Genomic DNA, 26,107 nt, shown 5'->3' with positions numbered 1-26,107 from the left:
GCTCTCAGTCGAGTCAGGAAACACGTGCCTGCGATATTGCTCTTCCCGCTGTCCTCAAAACGAATAAAGGAAGAAATATTCAGAAATATATCATGTTCCTTTTATAATCAAAAGAACGCCGTCACGATCTAAAATAGCGCGGCCAGTCCTTCACAAAGAGGATGTAACAACGAGATGCAAATTCTGTCACAATCGGGGCACAGACAAATGACATCACAAAGTATTTGAAGAAGTTCATTTTACTGTACAGCAGGTTTGCGGCCAGTTAATAGACAATAGACAATAGGTGCAGAAGTAGACCATTCGGCCCCTCGAGTCTGCACCGCCATTCTGAGATCATGGCTGATCATTCACTATCAATACCCAGTCCCTGCCTTGTCCCCATATCCCTTGATTCCCCTATCCATCAGATATCTATCCAGCTCCTTCTTGAAAGCATCCAGAGAATTGGCCTCCATCGTCTTCCGAGGCAGTGCATTCCACACCTCCACAACTCTCTGGGAGAAGAAGCTCTTCCTCAACTCTGTTTTAAATAACTGACCTCTTATTCTCAATCCATGCCCTCTGGTACTGGACTCTCCCAACATCTGGAACATATTTCCTGCCTCAATCCTATCAAATCCTTTAATTATCTTAAACGTTTCAATCAGATCCCCTCTCAATCTCCTCAATTCCAGCGTGTACAAGCCCAATCTCTCTGCATAAGACAGCCCTGCCATCCCAGGAATCAACCTAGTGAATCTACGCTGCACTTCCTCAATTGCCAGAATGTCCTTCCTTAAACCTGGAGACCAAAACTGTACACTATATTCCAGGTGTGGTCTCACCAGGGCCCTGTACAAATGCAAAAGAACATCCTTGCTCTTGTATTCAATTCCCCTTGTAACAAAGGCCAACATTCCATTTGCCCTCTTCACTGCCTGTTGCACTTGCTCATTCACCTTCATTGACTGGTGAACTAGGACTCCTAGGTCTCTTTGCATTTCTCCCTTAACTAACTCTACACCGTTCAGACAATACTCTGCCCTCTTGTTCCTGCTTCCAAAGTGGATAACTTCACATTTATTCACATTGAATGACATCTGCCAAGTATCTGCCCACTCACCCAGCCTATCCAAGTCTCCCTGTATTCTCCTAACGTCCTCTTCGCATGTCACACTGCCACCCAGTTTAGTATCGTCAGCAAACTTGCTGATATAGTTTTCAATGCCCTCATCTAAATCGTTGACATAAATCGTAAAGAGCTGTGGTCCCAATACAGAGCCCTGTGGTACCCCACTAGTCACCTCCAGCCAGTCCGAGAAACACCCATTCACTGCTACCCTTTGCTTTCTATCTGCCAACCAGTTTTCTATCCATGTTGAAACCCTGCCCCCAATGCCATGAGCTCTGATTTTACTCACCAATCTCCTATGTGGCACCTTATCGAATGCCTTCTGAAAATCTAGGTACATAACATCCACTGGCTTAGCCTCGTCTAACATCCTTGTTACACCCTCAAAAAACTCCAACAGATCAGTCAAGCATGATTTGCCCTTGGTAAATCCATGCTGGCTTGGCCTAATCCTATTTCTGCCATCTAGATGTGCCACTATTTCGTCCTTAATAATGGACTCAAGCATCTTCCCCACGACTGACATTAGGCTAACAGGGCGATAGTTCTCAGTTTTCTCCTTCCCTCCCTTCTTGAAAAGTGGGACAACATTAGCCACTCTCCAATCTTCAGGAACTGATCCTGAATCTAAGGAACATTGGAAAATGATTACCAATGCATCTGCAATTTCCTGAGCCACCTCTTTTAGAACCCTTGGATGCAGACCATCTGGACCCGGGGATTTATTAGCCTTCAGTCCTACCAGTCTACTCATCACAGTTTCTTTCCTAATGTCAATCTGTCTCAATTCCTCTGATATCTTATGACCCTGGCCCATCCATACATCTGGGAGATTGCTTGTGTCCTCCCTGGTGAAGACAGATCTAAAGTATGCATTAAATTCTGTTGCCATTTCCCTGTTTCCCATAACAATTTCTCCCAATTCATTCTTCAAGGGGCCAACATTGTTCTTAACTATCTTCTTTGTCTTCACATAGCTAAAAAAGCTTTTGCTATCCCCTTTTATATTCCTGGCTAGACTGAGCTCATACCTGATTTTTTCTCATTTTGCTTTTTTTAGTTAAGATCTGCTGTTCCTTAAAACTTTCCCAATCATCTGTATTCCCACTCATCTTAGCCCTGTCATACTTCTTTTTCTTTAATGCTATACAATCTCTGACTTCCTTTGTCAACCACTGTGGCCCCTTCCCCCTCTTTGAATCCTTCCTTCTCATTGGAATGAACTGCTTTTGCATCTTTTGTATTATGCCCAAGAATATCTGCCACTGCTGATCCACTGTCTTTCCTGCCAGGGCATCCGCCCATTTAACTTTGGCCAGCTCTTCACTCATAGCTCCGTAGTCTCCTTTATTTAATTGCAACACTGACACCTCTGATCTGCCCTTATCCCTCTCAAATTGTAGATAAAAACTTATCATGTTATGATCTCTACTTCATAATGGCTCCTTTACTTCAAGATCACTTATCAATTCCTGTTCATAACACATCACCAAGTCCAAAATAGCCTTGTTCCTGGTTGGCTCAAGCACAAGCTGTTCCAAAAATACATCCCTTAGACACTCCACAAACTCCCTATCCTGGGGTCCAGCACCTACCTGATTCTCCCAGTTCACCTGCATGTTGAAATCTCCCATAACGACTGCATTACCTTTAGCACATGCCAATGTTAACTCCCTAATCAACTTGTACCCAATATCCACGCTATTCAAGGAACAACGAAATAAAGTCACATTTCCTTAAGATGACACGTTCCTGATTAGGAATTGTTATATGTAAATTAATTAATGGGACGTACAAAGCCGACAGCAAGATGATTTTACGTTTTCCTTTGGAAAACTGGCAGACCTCCACTTGCTAGGTTAGATACAGTATCAGCCAATCTGAGATCTGGGACAGACTGCAAGAAATCACGATGGCTAAACCTGAATTACTCCTACATGGTGAAAAGCTCATTATTAAATGTGATGGAGTGACGTGAATTGTAATAAAACTTACAACAAATTAGTGCAATGACAGCAATGATTATGGTTTGCACAATTTTCTGATCTGAATGTAACTGATGTCAAAGTTGATTGCATGGCAGAGGAATTGTCTGCATATTTCTTTATTGGTGTCCCTTTGGAAAGAAATAATAATACCTAACCAAAACTTTATCCATTAGTACTAAACTTGTTATTTAAGACTTTATATGAAGAATAACTTGACATCAGTGATATTTTATATATGTGACAGTTTGAGAGAACTTATTGGGACAGAAAGACAAGGTATTAACTGGTAACCTATGAAAAAAAAATACAGTATTGTTGATCCCGGGAATCCTATTCAGTTATTTCTCTGATTGGCATTTGCCTTTTAAACAAGAATATTCCTTGTTTTGAATATTGAATGTTTTCCCATTAACTATGACAAAATTCCTTGCTGTGAGTGTCTGATTGGGGAGGAGGTGGGGAGAAAGGATCAATAGGGATCATTTGCATTCATTCTGAATTTATGTCTCACTTTCAGTACTGTGCTCTATATTAAAGTACTCCTATTTGCCATTGATATGATTTTCTTGAATACTGGTCTTACTTTAAAGACTTTAAATTTTAGCAATTTCTGCGAAATAACCATGGTTTAATTTACCCTAATCAAATGGTCTCTTCTTGTGGTCATATTTTATTTCAATTTCCAACATGTTTTATATACCTTGTATACATCAATAGGAATGTGAAATCATTCTAATGTACTGGGACAGAAATTCTTTAAGTATTTTATTCAATACACACTGACTGAATCATTCTGTATAACGGCATTGGGTGCAATGACAGTTTTAAAAATTGTTTATTCATCAGATGTGGATGCAATTGGCAATAAGATCTATTGTAGATCTGTAATTGCTCCTGTATTAATGAGGCAGTGAGGAATCAGGAGACATGCAAGACTGCAGATTCTGATGTGAAAATGAACTGCTAGAAGAATTCAACAGATCAAACAGCACCTGTGGACACAAAGGGACCCCACTGTCAGCCACATTTGCCCCTCTTCCCTGTCCACCCAACCTTCTGCTTTCCACATGGACTGCTCACTCCATGACCCTGTGGTTTGCTCATCCATTCTCATACCTCAACCTGTCTGTCCTTGGCCTTCTCCATTGCCAGGGTGGGAGCAAACACAAACTAGATTAAAAACAACTCAAATTTGCTTGGGTCGCCTACAACCCAATGGCATAACACTACATTTACCAATTTCAGGTAACTCACATCCTCTGTACTCCATTCCCACACCCAGCAGTCCACCAAAATTCTTTCTCCATTTGCTGACCTCTTCCATCCCTCCTCGTTTATAACCTGGACTTGCAACCTTCTCCCGCTGGTTCCATCTTCCATCATCCATATGCCTATTCATATGAGCTTTTTCTCACTTGGTTCAACCATTTTTAACCACTCTTCCTTTCATACTTGTTTCCATTTGCCCCCAACCCTCTTATCTGTTTCCACTTATTACATACTAGCCTCTATCTCACACTATCATCTCCCTCCTATTCTCAATCTCCAAGTCCAAAATATGGACCATCCCTTTACCTCCACAGATTCTGCCTGACCACCTGAGTTCCTCTGCTAGTTTATCTTTTGTTCCAATGAAGAATCAATTTGTACTGCTGGGCCTGGAGTATCATGTAGAAACAGACAATGCTGGAAAAGCTCAGCAGGTTGGTTAGCATCTGTAAGACGAAAAACAGTCAATGTTTTGGGTTTGTGACTATTCATCACGTGTCAGACAGATTGGGTAAGGAAGGCAGATTTCTAAGAGTTAAAAATAGCCAGTGGTAAAAACCTTAAATAAAATAGAGGATGCTACAGATACTCAGCAGGTCAGGCAGTATCTGTAAAGGGATGAACTCCTACAGAACTGCAGCTATTGCCCTAAATATTTATTCTCTCCATGGCTGTTTTGTGCACCACCTTCAACATGCACTGCAGCAGCTTGTAACAGTGTTTCACAAACTTGCAAACACAACTGACAAAATGGCATGAGACAAGTACATTAAGTATACACTGGAAGAAATATAACGACTTCTGAGAGAGCAACACTGACTCTGAAATCGCCAAAATTCCATCCAGCATGTTATGAAAAATCACAATCCCCTTCTCCTTATTTTAAAAGAACAGGCATGGAACCAAGACACTGCAATTAAGTTATCTTTTTTCACAAACAAGATCAACCCAATGACAAAATTGCTATCATAATTTTCCCCAACCCCGGAATTGGACTGCAAAGTTGCCATGGAGTAAAAATTAATGAACTCAAAAGTCTTCCCTGTCCAAACATGCTTCCTCTACTGAAGGAGTAATTAAAATTGAGTAAGTCATGCATGTTCCTACAAGAATAAACTGAGCACCAAATGGCCCTTCCTAAAAAGAGTTTGCATTATTTTTTTATGTGACTCTTCAGTTTACCCTTTACTCGAAGAACTGCAACTGACTGAGATGGCAGAATCATTTCTGAAGATCAGTTGTGATGGGCATTAAATAATTGTGACACCAACCATAACCATTTCCATCATGTTAATTCTTAGTTCCCCTTTTACTCTGACCTCTCTGTTCTCAGCCTCCCATCGGATTCTAAAAGTGCCCAGTGTTTGAGGAACAGATCCTTACCCTCTGTCTTAGCATATTACAGCCCATGGGATGATTTAATTTTAAACAATTCAGTTAATGACCCTCTTTTTTTCCTCTGTACAGAAGTGGCTGTACCTTTCTGTTTAAAGATTTTTGAAAATCTTTTCTGCCCCTAACCACTGGTTTATTATTTTGACAATTTTGGTTGACATTCCCTCTCCAGACCTCCATTGCTTTTAAATTAAAACATGTTTGCTTTTTAAACTTTTTCAATTCTGATGAAGGGTCCTTAATTGGAAATATCAACTCTGTCTCTCCTCATGGGTGTTGCCTGTGTGCTAAATGGTCCCAATATTTCCTATTTTTCTCAGATTTACAACATCTACAGTTTTTGTTACAATTATGAAAGCCTATGTGGTTCCAAAGAAGTAATGGAACGGATTTTTCCTCTTCTTTTTCTTTCCTACTTCCGAAAAATGTTCAGTTTCCCTTATTTTTTAAAATAATGGCTTCATACACGTTACTATCAATTTGCACAAACGATTCCATAATCTATACAGCATTGGAACACAACCACAAACATATCCACTAATTCCATCGTACACCTCCGGGATGTAAATTATCAATCTTTGATACTTTAAAAATGTTCAGGCTCATTAAGTTCTTAAAGGTAAAGTTTCTTTCAACTGATTCTACAGTCTTTTATTTTATCTTGTCATTGTCATTTTTTTTGGTCTCTTGGTTCTCCAGTACTTTTATCTCCAGTATTTATAAGAATCTTCTTTAAGAATAGACATTATTATTTGTTTAATTACCCTGCTCTTTCTTAATTCCCTATCTTAACTATTCCCATCTTTAAAGGAGAGAAACTATGAAATCACAATTTGCTATTTACAATTTCACTCACTCTCTGTCAGAAGACTTAGATTAACACACAAAAATGTTGGGAGGAACTCAGCAGGCCAGGTAGCATCTATGAAAAAGAGAAACTGTCAGCGTTTCGGGTTGAGACCCTTCATCATCTTGTGTTTGGACAATTCATATTTTTTTCAGATTTCCAAGATAAGTTTGCTGACTATCGAGGTTTTTGTTTTCCAGTGAATGCAGCAAGTGAAGAATCAGTTTGGCAATGCTTTCAAAATAGTAAAGAATATTTCAGTGCTTTTATAAAAGCAAAGGATTTTGAGGAAAAAAATCTGAATTTCTGTGGTATCTTTTACAACTACAGGATGCTCACCTGATAGAGCAAGTTTGATAAATGGCTCCCTATTTCCCAAATTACAACTGTGTATTAATTAGCACTTGGCCAGTAACTGAAAGTATATATATTTTAAGTTCTTTGTCTTCTATTCAAATTATGAAATCACTACTAGTGTCTTTTTTTATTTATTGAGTTTAACATTTCTTAAGTTGCATTTTTATTCTGCTTTACATGTGCTCTACTAACTCATAATTGTTTTCCACCCGAATCTACATTCTACAGGGGTTGTATTGAGAGCATCCTGAGCAGCTGCATCACTGCCTGGTTCGGAAATTGCACCATCTCGGATCGCAAGACCCTGCAGCGGATAGTGAGGTCAGCTGAGAAGATCATCGGGGTCTCTCTTCCCGCCATCACGGACATTTACACTACATGCTCCATCCGCAAAGGAAACAGGATTATGAAGGACCCCATGCATGCCTCATACAATCTCTTCTCCCTCCTGCCGTCTGGGAAAAGGCTCCAAAGCATTCGGGCTCTCACGACCAGACTATGTAACAGTTTCTTCCCCCAAGCTATCAGACTCCTCAATACCCGAAGCCTGGACTGACACCTTGCCCTATTGTCCTGTTTATTATTTATTGTAATGCCTGCACTGTTTTGTGCACTTTATGCAGTCCAGTGTAGGTCTGTAGTCTAGTGTACCTTTCTCTGTGTTGTTTTTTTTACGTAGTTCAGTCGACTTTATGTACTGTGTCATGTAACACCATGGTCCTGAAAAACGTTGTCTCATTTTTACTACATACTGTACCAGCAGTTATGGTCGAAATGACAATAAAAGTGACTTGACTTGACTTGACTTGAAATCTCTATACAAGAAAGCAATGATTGTTGGGTAAGAGGAAATTAACTTTTACTCAGTCATGAATTCGTAACTGATAAGGACAATTTCTCCTTTTGTTATATACTGTATTTGGTTTAAGAACAAGTAATTACATAGTGTCCTCTTGAATTATTTTGCTGTTGTTTCACAGTGGCACAGTAGTGCAATTAGCTGAACCCCCAGTATCAGGAGATGCAGAGTTCTTGAAACACCATGAATTTAGAGATAATGTTTCTACGTTGAAGCATTTGTTTCTTCTGTAGCCTTTAGCTGGTTGGCTGTGTCATGAAACTTTTCTTTGCTTGTGCTGGTAATTGGATCTCTAGCAATGCCACTCAAAGGAATAGTGTTAATACAAGAAAGCATTGGATACCATTGGTAGTGTTAAGTAACAGAAGTAGAACTTTGGGAGTGTGCATTGAAAATCTGAGAGACCATGAAAAGTAATAGATAGTCGTGCATTGGTTCTTTCCACTTGTATCAATGAAACTAATTTCTCAATCCCTATCCCTATAGTGGGAGCATTTAGATTATGTTCTGGGTGGGGAAACTGGGTTTGAGAAATATAGGCTATGTATTAAGAATGATGATAGAAACATTGCTTCCCCATATTCAGGGATAGAGAAGTGTACAATAAATATATGTTAAAAAACAGCTCTTTCTTAGCCACAGAATCAATAATATTCCAGGTTATTTTGCCACTAAGTTCATTAGTAGATCAATTACTGTCTACAATGACTATTTGATGGCAATATCCTTTTTAAATGATTCAGATATGTTAATATAGCCCATATAGTCCATTTGGTTTTATAAACACCTAGCAACATTTCACTAGCATATTTCATGTGTACGTAACATTCATTTCTCACTAAAATTCACGTAAGAATCTACTCTTTGGAAATCGCCAAACATTTCAAGTTGTATCTCTAAAGAAAGTGCTTTAAAGTTTTAAATTTTTCAATACTAACTGTATCAACAGGAGCTATAACAATGTATTTTTACAGTGCCTTTAATCAAATAAAAACTTTTAAAGTGTTACATAGAAACATGAAGGAATTGGAAGGCAACGTGGCTGGAAGTGGCTTGTCAAAGGGCGAGGTTTTGAAAAAGAATCTTCTAGGTGGAGAGACAGAGTCATAGCACAGAAGAATGAGTCATCGATCCACAGACAAAAGACACTGCAATATTCTCATGAAATTCCACTGTTGTAACTTGAAAATGTCAATAATAATTAATAATTAACTTATCTGGTTTAGTTAACTATTAACAAACACAGGGAAAAGAAATCAATTCATTTCATAATGCTTTAACCATTATTTAGTCCCAGAAAGCCTTTCATGTGTTTTTTAAATATTCCAAGAAATCAAATTGGGCAAGTTTTTGCATGAAAAGTTTTGTACGTAAGATGACAAATGTACAACATTTTGTTCCATTACAAATTATGTGAATCACCACAGGTTATTCAACATAGCAGCTGTACCCAAAAGGTAGTTGAGTCAAAAGCACCCTGCACATTTGAAATGATTTTAGGCATGGGCTTCATACCATGGCCACGCAGTACACAGAAACTGCTGGAGGCCACTTCTTCATCACTGGATGTCTGCTTGCACAAACCTTTAAATGTTTCAACAAATACCAAGCTTATTACAAAACACTCTCTTGTCTGTACCTGTTCTACACATCATAGCTTTTCAACATATGACATGTAAATACATTGCTGGGATAAAATACCATTCTGTAACAATATTATATCAAAATCCATGACATTTGATAACAAACAATCATAAAATGCTACAACAAACTAATGTACTTCCCTGAAATTTGAAATATTTCAAGCAAGCAGTATGGTTAACATATACTAATATACACTAATGCGGAATAAATAATTCAAGCCATAGTATTCTGTAATTAAATTCTGGAAGCTGCATGCTGTTATGGGTTAATCTCAAGGCAGAAAAGCAAACTTGAAATCCCATAGGAGTTCGCAGGATTTTGTTAAAATAATGAGAAGTTCCAAACCACAATCTTTTTGTGTAAGCACTTAACACAATTTTTGTGTATTTTTTGGTTTATGGACAAAATCAACTACAGAATTGAGATGTAGCTACCCATTCTTTGCAGCATATGACAGCACATCAATGCAATTAGTAATGGAGTAAGCAATGAATACTGCAAGGAGAAGATGCAAAGATGCTGTATCTCCTCCCAGTTCCCAGAATTTCTGAACAACACGACCATGGTAGTACCTTTACCACCTGAACTACACAGGGGTTTAAGAAGGTTAATTACTATTTTCACAAGGGAAATTAGGGATGGACAATCAATGCTGCCCTTGAAAGTAATAAATATCTTGTTCCTTCGATACCCAACCAGTATGCCCATAATGAAATACAGGATTTCCACCCTGAAGATACAAAATGGATACCCAGAAAAACTGTAAACAATATTTTATTCTCTTCTGTGTGCTCTTTTAAAACCTATTCAATCCTCATTGGGTTGGCTTTGAAATAATCTTCTACTGGGATTATGGTAACCCCTCCAAACCAGTTCTGGAGCCATACTTGTTGAATATTCATTTTCATAAAGAACCAATTATGTTCTTGAGACCACTTCTTCATCACTGGATGTCTGTTGGTACAAACAGTTAAATGTTTCAACAAATACCAAGTTCAACTGTACAACTGTGCTTTTATACATAGTTTTACTTACGTTTAAAACATTTTATAATTGTATTTGCAGATCTGCCAAAACAAAACTTCTTCAGAGGATGCCTTTGTTGATTAAATTTACCATGTTGTTAATTGCAGTTATGCTCTTAACCAGATAGCAAAACTCCTCATGGACTTTATGAGCAATGAAAATAGAGAATAAACTAACAATGAAAAAAATATTTCTGGGCCCTTATACTTCTATAGTGCTTATTAAATAGAAAGTAATATCTCAAATTTATGTTAGTTTGAGGCAGCAATGTCAGAAAGGGTCAAAACACAGAGAAGGGGGAGGACCTTGAGGTTTAGTAAGAAGTAAAATCCCATAGGACAAGACAGAGTGGACAGCCAGCGCCTCTTCCCCAGGGCACCACTGCTCAGTACAAGAGGACATGGCTTTAAGGTAAGGGGAGGGAAGTTCAAGGGGGATATTAGAGGAAGGTTTTTCACTCAGAGAGTGGTTGGTGCATGGAATGCACTGCCTGAGTCAGTGGTGGAGGCAGATACACTAGTGAAATTTAAGAGACTACTAGACAGGAATATGGAGGAATTTAAGTTGGGGGGTTATATGGGAGGCAGGGTTTGAGGGTCGGCACAACAGTGTGGGCTGAAGGGCCTGTAATGTGCTGTACTATTCTATGTTCTATAAAAGTCCATAGCAGTTTGTTGTTATCTGTTGTAGCAAGGCAGTATTGAACAGAAGGGCAAAACAGGGGATGAGACTATTAAAAATGGTTTTCACATACATTCTATTCCTGGATTTAGAAGGTCTGACTGATGGACATCTGTTTATATGAATGAGCTCCCATAATATTCAAAAGTCCAATGTCTGTACACACATTAATTCCAATGAATGGAAAAACTAGCTTCCTGTCCCTCTCCATTTTTAGTAATATTCTTTCTTACCAGTCAAACATGCTTTTGATGCCTTTCATTACAAACACCACGGATGTATAGCTACCATATTGAGTAATTTTTGTGTATTTTTTGGTTCCTGGACAAAATCAGCTTACGGACATCTGTAAAACACACTGTTCATTACCTGGGAATAGCCCGGACAAACTTTGTGCTATACAGAAACAAGTCATTTTCTGTAATTGTAATGAGCCTTGGTGAGGACACACCTGGAGTTCTGATTATAGTTTTGGTCTTGCCTAAAAAGGGACACACTTGCTCTCAACGGAGTGCAACTAAATTCAACAGACTAGTTCCTGGAATGGCAGTCCTGACAAATGAGAAGTGATCCAACAGGCTGAGTCCTCCAGCGTTCAGAAGAATGAGAGGTGACCTCAATGAAACTTACAAAATTGTTAGAATACAATAAAGAGTAGATACAGTGAGGATGTTTCCTTTGACTAAGAAGTTTGGAACCAGCATTATAGATTCAATTCAGCACCTTAGCACAATGTTTCACAAGGGAAATTAGGGATGGATAATCAATGCTGCCCTTGATAATAATAAATATTTTCTTCCACCAACACCATGTGTTTTTTTTTGTCTGCATTCTTTCACTTACTTTTGCAGTCCTCTCTGGGGTTTCCATCCAATGTAATTTTCTTCCTTATCATTTCAATCCTTGCCTTTATGAATCTCCTTAGGACATCCCCTTAATTATTATTGCCCATTTTATTCATCACTGCTTTCATTCCATCCCTAACTCAGGCCCCAACTTCAGGTTTCAGTCACCATCCTTTCATGGTCAAGTACTCTCTTCAACAGGAGGGATTTTTAACTCAATGTTGATTTTTTTAAAATTGGCAGGTAGAAAAATAAAATATCTGCCCCAATAGTGTTTGTAGCAGAACTCGGTTATCCCTATTGAGTTCTGCCAAAATCCAAATGAACCCAGGGAAATTTGTATCTATAACGTGCTGTAAGGGTGCACTGCTAATGTAATGTCCTGTCTGTAATGTTCACTGCTGCAGTAACGGTTTCTCTGTAGCAGCAATGTTTGGGTTATGGCTGGAGATAATGGGACTGTGGACACATGTGAGCCAATCAGGATTTTCTTTCCCTGTCTTGTGATTCTGGAAGCAGTTGATGTCGCAGGCTTTTGCCAGAGAGGGAGAGAGAGAGATGAAGAGAGACGACGTGAATGGAGAGATTTGTTAGACTCCCGGATGGGGTGGACTCGGAGCGGGGGTCCGAAGGTCGGCAATGCTCGGAGGAGACCGATGGTAGAAGAAGTGAACTCCAACTTTGTGCACAGACTGCTTAATAAGATTTGGGCCCTTTTTCTTTTATATTTTGTTTCTCTACTAACCATATAGTCAAAGTAAGAGCTATAAAGCTTAATTGTTTAATCACATATTGTATACTGTTTGTTATTTCGGGATACTGATTTGTAACAGGGGATACATCACACAGCATCCACCCAAACGAGATTTCTTTAAGTATCACCCCCTATATTAAGCCGCTAGGCGAAATGAGTCATATCCTAGACTGGTTTCAGGATTCTGATATAATTTTGTTATCATCCATGTTGCTACAGACATTCCTCAACCTCTTCTCACAAACCCGAGGGAATCATATACAATGATATTTATCAGCATTGCTATCAGCAGTAAGGCTGGAAGAGTTTATTAGGAATTTTACTTACATTGAAGAATAAGTAAAATTTGAAGATGAATGATCACAGGAATGAAAGACTTAATATATGAGGAGTGGTTGATGAGCCTGACTTGAAAGAGTTTAGAACAATGAGGGGGATTTCATTAAAATACTAAAAGGCCTTGAGAGACTGGATGTGGAGAGGATTCTTCCATTAGTGCGGGCATCTAGGATCCGAAGGCACAGACTAAGAATAAAGAGATTTTTCCTTTAAAATTGAGATGAGGAGTAATTTCTTCAGCCGGTGGGTGGTGAATCTGTGGAATTATTGCTACAGAGAGTGGTAAAGGCCAAGCCATTGCATGTATTTAAAGCCAATATTGATAGGCTCTTGATTGGTAAAGGGATTAAGAGTTACATGGAGAACGCAGGAGAATGAGGTTAAACAAAACAGCCCTGATTTTTACTTGCATTTCCAGCATCTGCAGATTTTCTCTTGTTAGTGGTTGGAGCCCTGATTGAATGGTGGAGCAGACCTGATGGGCCAAATAGCCTAATTCTGCTCCAATGTCTGATGGTCTAATTCCTTTTAGCTTCCACCTGGGAAAAGAACCTGCTGTATTATGAAACTGATATAACAGACATTTCCATTATGGAAAAACAATATTTAAAAATCTCTCCCAATTAATAGATTATAATAGTAACTAGATGGAACTGTGATCTAGATCAAGTGTTAAGACTCAACAAAGTTTGGCTCATGAAAGATTTTCTGTCTGAAGAAACCAAGACATGCCATTTACTTATTTCTAATTTTTGAAGAAACTAACTCAGCTGGCATGATGTGTAAAAGTATCAGAACAGATGTTTCATAGAAGGCACATAAGACTCAGTTTTGAATTATTCTTAGTAGTATATAATAACGCTGAAACATTCTGACTTTGAAGACGTGCAATTCATATTACTCTGACTTCCTAATTGGATGAAGTTCATGTCAGAGACATTAATTTACAGATAAATTATAGTGGTCAGTATGATTAAATGACAAACCTTGAAAAGAGGGCTTGTTTTGCAAATTCAGTATCGTCAGAGGACACAGTCACCATTTGGCCTGTAACAGTCAGCTTGCTACATCTCGGATCCTCGCTGTTAATGGCATTTTGCCTATGCACAGATAAAGATATAGAAAAGAATATATAGGAAAAATATAACTAGCAGATTAACCAAGATTAACACATTTGGTGTGGGACTAACTCATTTTGCTTCATGAGATTATCATTTGGATGCATTACAGATCCAGAGATATTGAATTCCTGATTGTCTTAAAAAAAATGCCAATTCATATATGGTCCAAATTCTATTTTTTGATGGGAGACCCAGCCTGACAGTAGTTAGATTTCCTGCATTTTTCTCTTCAGCCGTTTCAGTGAATTCTAGGTAATCCAGACATTTTTTATTTTAAAAACATGTAAGTACTTCATAAGCAACACAATGAGCTTGGATTTTTTCAGAATCTGGGATTGCTTTTGATCTGTTCTGCTGGTTTTCTTCCAGCTCACAGTCTATTGCCATTCATCCTCCAGGATGCCTCAGCCGTCTTGCAATGGAATTGTTTGGAGAGGTAAACATCAGCAACCTCAGAATATGGAAGATTTGCAGCTCCAAACCTTTGACATTCACTATATTGCTCCTTGGAATATTGTCAAATCGTTCTTTGGAGTAGCCATTGGGAGAAGTGTAAGAGTGGGGCACTGAACCTTTGTCAAAGAGGGGCAGAAGGTAAGAATCGGTTAGTTTTTAATTTTCCTGTTGATCTGAACTTTGTCTTAGGTAAAGTTGACAAAATAGCAGTGGAATGCTTCTCCTGCGAGATATTGGAAGTCAAAGCAGCTCATGGCCTCCCTGACAACTACATCTGTATGAAGTGTTGACAGACCAGGCCAATGTCCTGGAGGTGCAGGTGGATCATCTGGGAGGCTGAGGGTATCATTGATGAGCATTGTGATCGTGAGAAATCGCACCTCCGGTGTAGACTACTAATAGGTGAGCAACAAGGGAGTAAACAGTCAGTGTGGGCAATCCCTTCAGTAACAGGCACATCCCTTTGGAGGTTGTTGGGGAAGATGATACATCAGAGGCCAGCAGCAGTAGCTGGGTTAGTGGCACCATGCCCAGCTATGAGGCAAAGAAGGGGAGGATGAGCTCTGGCAGAGTGATAGCGATAGGGGACTCAATAGTAAGAGATGCAGGTAGGCTTCTCTGTGTGCAATCATGACTCCATGATGGAATGTTGCCTCCCTGGTGCCTTGGGCAAGGATGTCTCGCAACCGTTATCAGACTTTCTAAGAGGGAAGGGTGAGTAGCCAATGGTTGCGGTCCAAATGGGCTGACATGGTAGTATGGCGGATAGTGTTAATCGTATTACAGCACAAGTGACCCAGGTTCAATTCCTGCCGGAGTCTACAGGGAGTTTGTATGTTCTCCCCCGTGACCACATGGATATCGTCTGGCTGGTCCAGTTCCCTGGTATGATGGCAGAGACAAATACATTAGAGGTTTTGAAGAGATGTTTAGACGAACACATAAATATGAGGAAGATGGGGGAATATGGGCAGTGTGTAGGTAGGAGGGAATAGTTTTTGGGGTTTTTCGATTTACTTTTTAGCTGGTTCAATTTTGTGGGCCAAAGGCCTTGTTCCTGTTCAGTACTGTTCTATTGCAAAGATGTGCAGGGTTTAGGTTAATTGGTCACATGGCTGTGATAGGGCAGTGCAGACTCGTTGGGCACCGAGTGTAGCTCTAAAATACAGGTTACCAATGACATAGGTATGAGCAGAGATGAGATACTGCAAGGGATTTTAGGGAGCTGGGTGGGTAGTTAAAAAACCAGATTTCCATCACTGTAATCTCAGGATTATTACCCATGCCACTGCTTGCGGGGTGAGAAATAGTGCAGTTTGATACTTCGCAAACGAACTGGTACAGAAGGGAGAGCTCCAGTTTTATGGATCACTGGGGCTCTTTCAAGGGAGGTAGAACCTGTACAAACAAGATGGTTTGCAATTTGAACTGGAAGGGAACCTTGCTGGGAGATTTGCTAAAGTGGCAAGTAAGTGGATGAGAACCACAGACGAGGGCAATAGGTGGTGAAGTTGAGGACAAGAAAGATGGCATGACAAGTAAGACTGAATGGAGGCACAGCAATGGGCAAACAAAGATAGATGGTGGGGCTAAGAGGGTGAAATCTGTCTATTTCAACACAAGGAGTATAATGGATAAGGAGAATGAACTTAAGAGCTTGGATTAGTACACAGAATTACAATGTTGTTGTCATTACAGAGACATGGTTGCATGAGGCCAGCGTTCCTAGATTTTGTTGTTTTAGACATGATAGAAAGGGAGGGGGTGAAGATGTGGAGGGGCTACACTTGAGATAATGGGAAATGTCACAGTTGATCACAGAGAGGACACACTGAATTCAAGATGGTGCTAAGCTGCAGTCTCTTGAAATTGTGGCTCAGACTTATTTGTTTTGTTAAATTTGTAGGAGTGGTTTTGGGGAGATAGAGGCGAGTTAGGGGTCAGGTTAAGATTTCAAAACAGTGATGTAGAGTAGCTAGAGGTCAGGTTAGGGTTTAGGGACATGGATATGGAAGAATAAAAAGTTAGGCCTCCTCTCCACATTCGAAGTCCAGCAACATGGATTGGTGACAAAGGGTATCCAAATTCCTGGCCAGCAGCTCTTGAATGGACCTCTTGTGTGATAAAATAAGACGCTTGGCCTCACAATCTACCTCGCTATGATATTACTCTTTATCATTTACCTACAATGCACATTTTTGGTAGCTTTTACACGTTATTCTGCATAGTTACTATTCTACCTTATTTAGTTCAATGTACTAAGCTGTACGGTCAGTATGCAGGACAAGCTTTTCACTGTATCTTGGTCTTGGTACAAGATGTGACAATAATAAATCAATGTCAATATTAATCTAGTAAACCATGTTGCACTTCCTCTGTTATTCCTCATGATTCCTCCTTTTTGCACTGTTTATTTATTCTGAAATCTATGGTAATTTTATGTCTTTGAATTGTACTGCTGGCATAAAACAACAAATTGCACCTCATATAAGGCAACGATAATAAACCTGATTCTGATCAGTCTATCGTTAGCCAGTGAGAACAATTCTAAACACAATATTTCTGATGTGATCTCACCAGGCACATTTACTCAGTGACCAGTTTAACAGGTACAGGAGTGGAACTCACAGCCATAACCCACCCACTTCAGGGTTTGATGTGCTGTGTGTTCTCAGATGCTCTTCTGTACACCACTGTTGTGACACATGGTTATTTGAGTAAACGTCACCTTTCTGTCGATATTGTGGGAGAGTGCAGAACACACACCAGCACAGCACCATGCAGGTTATTCAACTCAACTTTATTGATAGCGCTGTTTGTACAATATGTGAACTCCTCCCATGTGGGAGTGGCATTGGAATAACACTACTAACTACCACTACATCTCCCCTCCTTGGAAAAAAGAACTAGGTATGAACTTCCTGTCTATAGAACTGCATTGAAATTATGGTCACTAAATCTGAGTGATTTGGTTCACTTTACCAATAGCACGAAACTATGCTCCTTACATGAACATAAAAAAGAATTGCCAACATTGTAGCTGTTTTTCTCTTTGTTTTTAACGGTCCGTCTCTCTCTTTGTTTTCCTCCTTTTTTTAAGAACATTCTAATTTCATGAAATGTTTTCAACATTTGAACTCTTTTTAAAAGACACTAAATCTAATGGAGGTCGGGGTAGATTACCTGAACACTCCGGCAAAGTGAGAGGATTATTCTGTCTCTTTAGTCACTTGCCCTAAACTATTAGGCTATGGAGTATATCTCTGTGATGGGACAGATGAACAGCCATAGCTGGCATAGGTTCCTGAAAGTTCTGGAGAAGATGGAGGTGAACAGACACGTCCACCTCAAGTAAATGGGCCTTGTCATAAAGACCACTGTATTTCTTCCTCTACCTTTTGTGGACTTTGAGGGCTGATGAGCACACACCTGTTCTGCCCGATTTCACTTTGTGATGCTCTGATCACAAACGATCATGGTGCATGCTGCTGGACTACTGCTCCGTTGGTGAATTGGTCTGAAACCCAAACAGCTTCACCACTCCTGAGCGGCAACAAAGATTTTGCTCTGTGTCTGAGATCATGCATGCTCTTCACTTTCACACGTGGTGGTGTCTCAATCAGCTTGAAAATGTCTGTGCCTGCAACTTGCCATGGAAAATCTGGGAATTCTGTGGGACAGAGAGGTTCAGCACGATTTTTGTACAGTTTCCTGCATGCTTCACGTTGTCTTACATAACCTCCAACTATGTGCTCAGACCTGGCCACCATATGGATTGCCTTGCTTCTAAGCGGCACTTTTCGATGCCTCGATGTCCTTGGTGGATTTGACTGAGGATTTTAGCGTGCATAGAAGCAGGAATGATGAGTTTGGAGCCCTTTAGCAGCAAACCATCAAGAGTGGTGAGTGTATCTCTATCAAGCCAGTAAGGCCTGAGTTCATGAGTTCCCTTTCGAACGGCTGACCATCCACATTCACAGTACTGCATGAGCTTGCTGCAGACTTCTCAACTCAGTGAGAATTTTATCCAGTTTACTCTGTGATGCAGGCCAGCTTTCACATACCTGAGCTAAGTAGATGTTCGATCTTCCATGACAGCAGAGTCAGCTTCCGTCCACTCACTTTTGCATGGCATCCTCAACAGAGTGTCTAGTGTTGTGAAAAATTTGCCAGGGAAATGTTTCCTTTTCAATTTGGGCGTAATGCTGTTCAGTGAGTCAGTACTCTTGATGCAAACGCCACTGGTTTCCATGCGCCACTGCTATTCTGCATGAGCCAATGAAAGAGGCATTTGCTGAGGCCTTGGTTGCTTTGTTTGGATCGAAGAATACCAATGTTGGTGGTGAGAAAAGTTCTGCTTTAAGTCGTGAGACCGATTTCTCCCGTGGTGCAATCCAGATCCACACATTTCTCTGAGAAAGCAGGGCACATAATGACTTTGTTTTCTTGGCTAAATCTGGAATGAACCTTCCCAGCTGGTTTACCATGCCAAGCACAGAGCAGATCTTTGATATATTCGTAGATTGTTCCACGTTCTTAACTCCAGCCAGTTTATCTGAATCTGGTTGCACTCCCTCTGAGGACAGTTGGTGGCCCAAGAACTTTACCTCCAACTTTGCAAATTCACATTTCTTTGTGTTCAGCCTGCTTCAGCTTCTCCAAGGCAGCTTTCACTCTTTTGTTATGTTCCTCACTTGAGGCTCCGAAGATGAGTATATCATCAACGTGGCAGACTACTCCTTCCAGTCCCTCCAAAATTTGGTTCATCCTCACCTGTAAGAGCTTAGGGAGGGGCAGATAAGATGACGAAAGGGACTCTTTTGAAGGCATAGCATTCACATGGCATGAAAAGGGGTAATGAGCTTCTGTGACTCAGGTGTTAAATGGATCTGACAGAACTCGAGTTTGCATCTAGTTTGGTGAAGAACTTTGCTCCACCCAGTATACCCAATTTGTGCTCAACAGAGGGCAGGATTGACGTCTCCCAGCTTACTGCGTTATTCAATTTTGTTAGATTGATACAGATCCTCACTGTGCCATTTGGCCTAGGAACAGAAACAATGCCCATACATCATTCACTTCAGTTATGAAGTCAAATGCCTCAATTCTCTCAAGTTCAGCTTTGACTTTGCTCATCAATGGGACTGGTATAAGCCTGGCTGTGGTCAAACAGTAGGGCATCACTTGTGGCCTCAACTGGATAGGATACTCTTCTTTCAGTACCCCCAGGACTGTGAACAACTCCAGGTACTTCTTCTGCCACTGAACATTGTTTAGCAAACCCAATCTTGCAAAGAGGTTCAGCTTCTCAATGGCATGTCATCCCAGTAGTGGTCATAAAATATTCTGAACAACATTGACATCTTCTTTTAACTGTTGCTCATTTTTATGGGAGGAAGTAGTAAACATTCCTTTCACACTGAGCTTATGTTTCCCTGGCCTCATGAGTACTTTCTTTGTTGGGTTTAGCGCAATGCCTGTTTTCTTCAACAGTTTTGTGAACAGACATTCGGTGATGGCTGTGACATCTGCCCCAATGTCCAGTTTGAACGTCACTGCCTCACTTAGCAACTGAACCATAGCAACACCAGCCTTGTCCATTTGAGTCTAGAGCCCCAAGCAAAACTTTGCCCTCTCATACATTACCTTTTGCTTTCCTGTGAAATTTTCTTTGAATTTGTCCTGCACTGTTTTGTACTCCCTTTTCTGAGCATCTCTCAGTCCTAATCCACCCATGATGTCATTGGCTTTGTCACCTATGCAGTATATCAGTGTGCTGACTTGATGCTCTTCTAAAGCCTGACTGAGATTGTTTGCAACTCTAAATCTCTTAAAGCATGTGAGCCATCTCTCAAAGTCCCCTGGACTGAAATCAAATGTCTCAGGGGGTTTATTAGGTAAGTAGATGTAGACACTGCAGGTAATCACTTCATTTACCTGTTTGTTTATTTATTATTTTATTGATCTGGACTACACAAGTCTGCTTTTCTTTCTTTTCCATGAGAGTTTGATTGACTCTCCGCTGTGTCTGTGTCTGTGTACTTCCCCAGTCTTGTGGCCCGCAGGAAGTAACAATGCATCCACTTGCATAGGCAGTTTAGTTTGATAAGACTTTGGATATTTTTCATAGACGTATATGAACAAGAACATTCTTATTGTAATTTTTTTGTTGTTGGGGACCACCTTCGGTCTGTAGCCCGAGTTCACTGACGACCAACCACTCCTGACAAAATGCTACGTTTGATATTAAGAGAGAGTGCAGAGCACACCAGCATGGCACCATGCAGGCTATTCAACCCAACCTTATTGATAATGTTGCTTGTACAATACGTGAACTCCTCCCATGTGGGAGCGGCTAACTGCGTGGCAGAGGTATAACCTATTGACTACCACTACACTGTCGGTTTGAACCAGTCTGACCACTCATTAACAAGGCGTTTTTGCCCACAGAACCGCATGTTTTTTTGTTTTTCACGCCATTCTCTGTAAACTCTAGAGACTGCTGTGAATGAAAATTCCAGGAGATCAGCAGTTTCTGAGATACTCAACCGACTCCATCTGGTACCAACAATCATTTCACAGTCAAAGTCACTGAGATCACCTTTCTTCCCCATTCTGAAGTTTCGTCTGAACCCCTTGGCCATGTCTGCTTGATTTTATGCATTGAGTTGTTGCCACGTGATTGGCTGATTAGATAGTTGCATTAATGAGCAGGTGCACCTAATAAAGTGGCCACTTCAGGAAGATAGCTTCACTCTAGTTTTCAAGTCCTCTTGCGAAAAAGATGGCCATTGTGCCATTTGCCTTCCTGACTGCTTGCTGTACCCATACAATCAAAACTGTACAAGAACAGCCAAGTCCATCTGATCTCAGTGTTTGAAAATAACCTGTGAAGTGACAATGATATATATTTCAATGTTAAAGGCCATTCCAATTTTTACTAACAATGTGAATGACATCACATTTTTCTAAATAATTTTCTATTTTTCGTGTCTTCTCCCATCCACTTAGCTGATCTATATTCTTTTGAAGTTTCTCTCGACTTAACTGCCACCAGTTTTATACTATGGATGGACCTTAGCTCACAGAACAAAATCTTAATTGTATCCAATGTGTTTAAATATGTCAATGTCATCAGTTCTCTATCTCTGGATACTGCACTTGACTGGCTTCACGTGCTCCCCATGGTTTGGCGTGTTTTCAGTTCTCAGGGATCTGCTCTCCCTCCCACTTTGCTCTCCCCTCTCCTCCACTTCCTGACTGACCTTTGCCCCTACCCACTGTAAATAATCTGTGAAGAGCCATAAATACATATTTAAATGTTAAAGGCACCATAAAGGAGAATGTACCGATTCTGATATATTGTGTACTTTAACTAGAATATGCAGGGTTCTGTTTTACAAATTACTGTCTTACCAAATCCCTGCCAAATGAAACTAAAAATAAAACATCTTTCTGAAATTAGTATCCACTTTGCTATTTGACATTTAGGAGAACGCACACCATTACAAGGTTGCTGTGCGGGTGCTAAACTTCCGGTAGAAGATTGATCAGACATCATCAAAAATACCAAAACTGATACATCCATATTTAATAAGTCACTATCCTTAAAGATACATTCCAACACACTGATGCTAGAAATCTTGAGCAACACACTCAAGCAAGTCAAACAACATCTATGGAGGGGATTAAACAGCCAACATTTCAGGCTAAGAACCCTCATCAGGACTCATATACACTGCCACTTACTAGAAAACATTCACTTTTTCTGCTGGGTGGGCGGTGACATAGGCCTCAGGATCCCACTGAAATGGGGCTGTTGGGGTGGCTGTGAGGCAATAAATTTTACAGAACCAATGGCAATTCATAATATAATAATGATATCTCAACCATATTCTTTTAATTCATACAGTGTGCTATTTATTAGGGGTCATACCCTGTTGATTTAATTTCTCTCCTTAAGTCATTAATGGGGCCACACAGTTCGATGGCAAACAATGGGGGGGGGGGAATAACATCATTGCTGGGGTGAATTGTGAAACAAAGTCTTTGATTAATTTCTCAATAGGAAAGAGGGAGTGAGGGCAAATCCTTCAAAACATGCTGTTTAAAATTCAAAAGCAAATTTAAATTAGTTCCAGCTCTGAGCTGTATTAAAAGATAGTGATTGGGGTGGGTAGCAGAGAATCTTGTATTTTGCTACTGTATGTGACGAACCAGACTACTTTGTGTTCGTGATGTGTTTAAGAAGCCCTCGTGCCGAGCTGACCTCCAGGTTGGGCTAGGAGACGAACCGTGGGCCAGCGGTGAGGAATCTGGTGGAATTCCAAGTAGCATAAAAATCTCCCTTAAGGATGTCTGTGTTTTTAAAGTCCACTAATCAGGCTTCCACATTTCCTATACTAGGAGAGTGACAAACATTTTGCTCAGTTTTACCTTAAAATTACAACTATAGAGGAACTTGACCACCATTTATGAGAAACCTCGGAGTAACATGACGGGCCTGCAATTGCCATTTACAGGTCTGCATGACCCCAGGTGATAGTGATGCTGGGAAAGATTCACCCCTCACACCCAGGCCCACCCTCCCACATGGCAGCTAGCATTAAAATATTATCCAGAACTCTAACTGTAATCTCTCCAGAACCAGTTGGTTTAACTGCAGTCTTCCTCTGACAAGTTGACCCAACCTGCTTGATACTGGCTAAAGAGACATTGGAAACAATTGCACAGCAACCACAATAACATTTTAATTATTAAATTCACTCTAAGTCTGTGAGAATGCTGTCACTTACTTCCCAGCTCTGTTTCATCAAATAAAACTGAAAGCAGTTAAGAGTCAACCAGAACAGTTTCTTGACTGGAATCGCTTAGACAATAAATTAGTTTGGTTTCAGGTTCTCTTCTTCTGAAGCCCTTTGAAAATGTAACTGAGTTGCATTCATTACCATTCCAGTTTTGCTCTGGCTGTGGCCCTCAAAAAGTCGTAGGAAGTTAATTCACTCTCTTCCCTGAATAGATATGCCTTAATTGTGATTTATACAGAGAAAGGCAAGTTTATCCAATTAACTTAAGATAGAAATTTATCTGTTCAACAGGGAAAGAGCTGGACATACCTGCAGTAATTTGGCTCAGTTTCTGACAACGTCAGAGAAGCACTGGGATTGTTCGTCAGATCTGCAACTGTTCTGTCTGCTTGAGTGACGTAGAAAAATGGAATACCAGTACTGTTGTCTGTGGAGCCATCGCTAATCAAAAAAATGTTTCCAAAAGGCAGACCTTTGATCTGAAAATAAATTTTCATCTGTGTTATATTCAGAGAAAAGATTTATTCTTAAGTCAACACTGCAACAACCATTCTGGTTAGGTTCCTGGCACCTGATGCAGTAAGTCGCCAGTACAAATAACCAATAGCAACTTGCATCTATGTCATTAATAGAAAAAAACACCATGGAGATTTAGGGAAAACCATTGGAAGCTGTTGAGAATATATCAAGACATAGTACTTTTGGAACAGAGATGACCTTTTCCAAAATCTCCCTTCAGGAAAGTGCTATAGGGCTATTAAAACAAAAACCTCACACCATCTTAAAAGTTTCTCCCCTCAGGCAGTTAACCTGATGAACCATTCTAGTTTTCCACCCCAGCCCCCTCTATACATTACGTCAGCCACTGCATTGCTTTGTAAACATTTTAAATCACTTTTTATAATCCTTTTTTACATTTGTGGAATGTACATGCTGGTATTTATGTATTTATGCTCATTTTATTCCATATCTGTACTTTAATCTCTAACTTTATTTTTTATATAATTCTTTATTCTTATAATCATTAAATGTTATTTTTGTTGCACATCATGCCAAAACATCCCAGTGAATTCCTAATATATGTACATTTATATGGTGAATAAAGTTGATTCTTGATTTGAAGATCTGCCATGCAAAATAGATTCCAGAACATGAGCTATAAAAATAATTGCTTAACTTGCAATGTTGGTGTTAAAGAGGAGCTTTTCAGCAGACCCCAGGCACTTTTACAACTTCCTTCTCTCCAACACATTCTTCATCACACCATAGAGCAATTACACCAATTGTTGTTCTTACCGCACACATACACTAAATATCTTACTTACAGGCTCTATATGAGCCCATGGCAACATTTTCCTTTCACTTTCACCTATTTTAGGTCAAGATAGCAAATAAAATAATAAGCAGGGTAAGTCTAAGATAAAAGGAGAAGCAGTTGGGAAACCATTTACATCCAGCAAGCAGAGGAAACGTATGGTCCTACATGAATTGACAGGAATATCCATTTGCAGCTAAAAGCAGTACAGAACAGAATTTCTGACAATTATGTAATGCTTAGATTAATCAGAAGAACAGATTCAGCTACGTAACTTGACTACTTCACTTTGCAAAATACTACGTCTGTCTCCTAATTCCAGCCCAAGCCTTGTTGTTTCACTTCTTTTCTGCAGGTGTCTAGTGCAGCTGACAAATCCTAAATAAAGTAACTGAGAGGAAGGTAGAAACACTCAGCAGGTCAGGCAGCAGCTGAAGAAGGTAGAACAAAATGAAGAAGACAGAGCAAGACAGTTTCTTGGAGAAAGCAGTTGTGTATTCCATTCGTACCAAACAAGTAAAACTGTGATTCACATCAAACCTGTGTAAGGAAGTGAAACTATTTGTTTTGCTGGTGGTAAACCAGCTACTGGAAGACTTGCAATCGGCATTGACTACCTGCCTTTTGATCATTGCCAGAGAAGGAGCCTGTGAGTGGCCTATCGCTTTGGGGTAACTCCCTGTGACCCAGGGGTAGGCCTTGTTCTTTCGATGACATTACCAGGGTTCTGTGTCTATGGATTTGGACAATGGACTTTTTCAGTCTTATGGTTTTTATATTCTGTGTTTTCTGGCAGTTCTTCCTCATTTTTTTATGTGCTGGGGCAGGGGGATTGGAGGTTCTTGTTGTATTTTTATTCATTTTTTGTGTGGAGAAGGAGGATTTGGGGGCCGATGCTCTTATCGTGTTTTCTGTGGGGAGAGTTTGGAGATTTGATGAATATCTTGCCGTTTTGTTTTTGTGGTGGGTGGGGCTGTGGGTTTGCTCTTTGAACTGGCCTCCATGATTTTCTTTGTTTTTTGGCTATCTGGAGGAGAAGAATGTCAGAATTGTACACTGCACACATACTTTACGAATAAATGAACTTAACTAAAGCGTAAACAGGCATCATGGGCAACCTTGTTTTGCATCATCTGACATAGCAATAATATTCTGCAATATAACAGAGAATCAGTCACTTCCTGGAGCATGTTGGGTAAACTCTCACAACAGCCGGTTATGCCTGCACTCTGGTCCTGGAAGAAGTTTACAAAGTCGCCATGCAGACGTTGGACTGCAATCACTTTTCCT

The 26,107-nt window shown here is 40.0% G+C and overlaps 1 protein-coding gene across 1 annotated transcript in view; it reads right to left on the bottom strand.

Annotated features, from left to right (window-relative positions):
• Positions 1-8,787: 8,787 nt before the first annotated feature.
• The window catches only part of creg2 (cellular repressor of E1A-stimulated genes 2), a 51,730-nt gene continuing 34,410 nt past the window's right edge, over positions 8,788-26,107 (bottom strand). The window contains exons 2-4 of the mRNA XM_059964433.1: positions 23,812-23,981; positions 14,105-14,218; positions 8,788-10,427 (exon numbers count right to left, since the gene is read on the bottom strand). Coding sequence (XP_059820416.1) covers positions 10,277-10,427; positions 14,105-14,218; positions 23,812-23,981 — 435 coding nt within the window. The 3' untranslated portion in view covers positions 8,788-10,276. The remainder of the gene's footprint in view (positions 10,428-14,104; positions 14,219-23,811; positions 23,982-26,107) is intronic.

The sequence above is a fragment of the Hypanus sabinus genome, chromosome 3, assembly GCF_030144855.1.
Source record: "Hypanus sabinus isolate sHypSab1 chromosome 3, sHypSab1.hap1, whole genome shotgun sequence".
Classification (NCBI taxonomy): Eukaryota; Metazoa; Chordata; class Chondrichthyes; order Myliobatiformes; family Dasyatidae; genus Hypanus; species Hypanus sabinus.
Note: the sequence above shows the minus strand (reverse complement) of the source record. Positions and strands in the feature narration are given on the sequence as shown.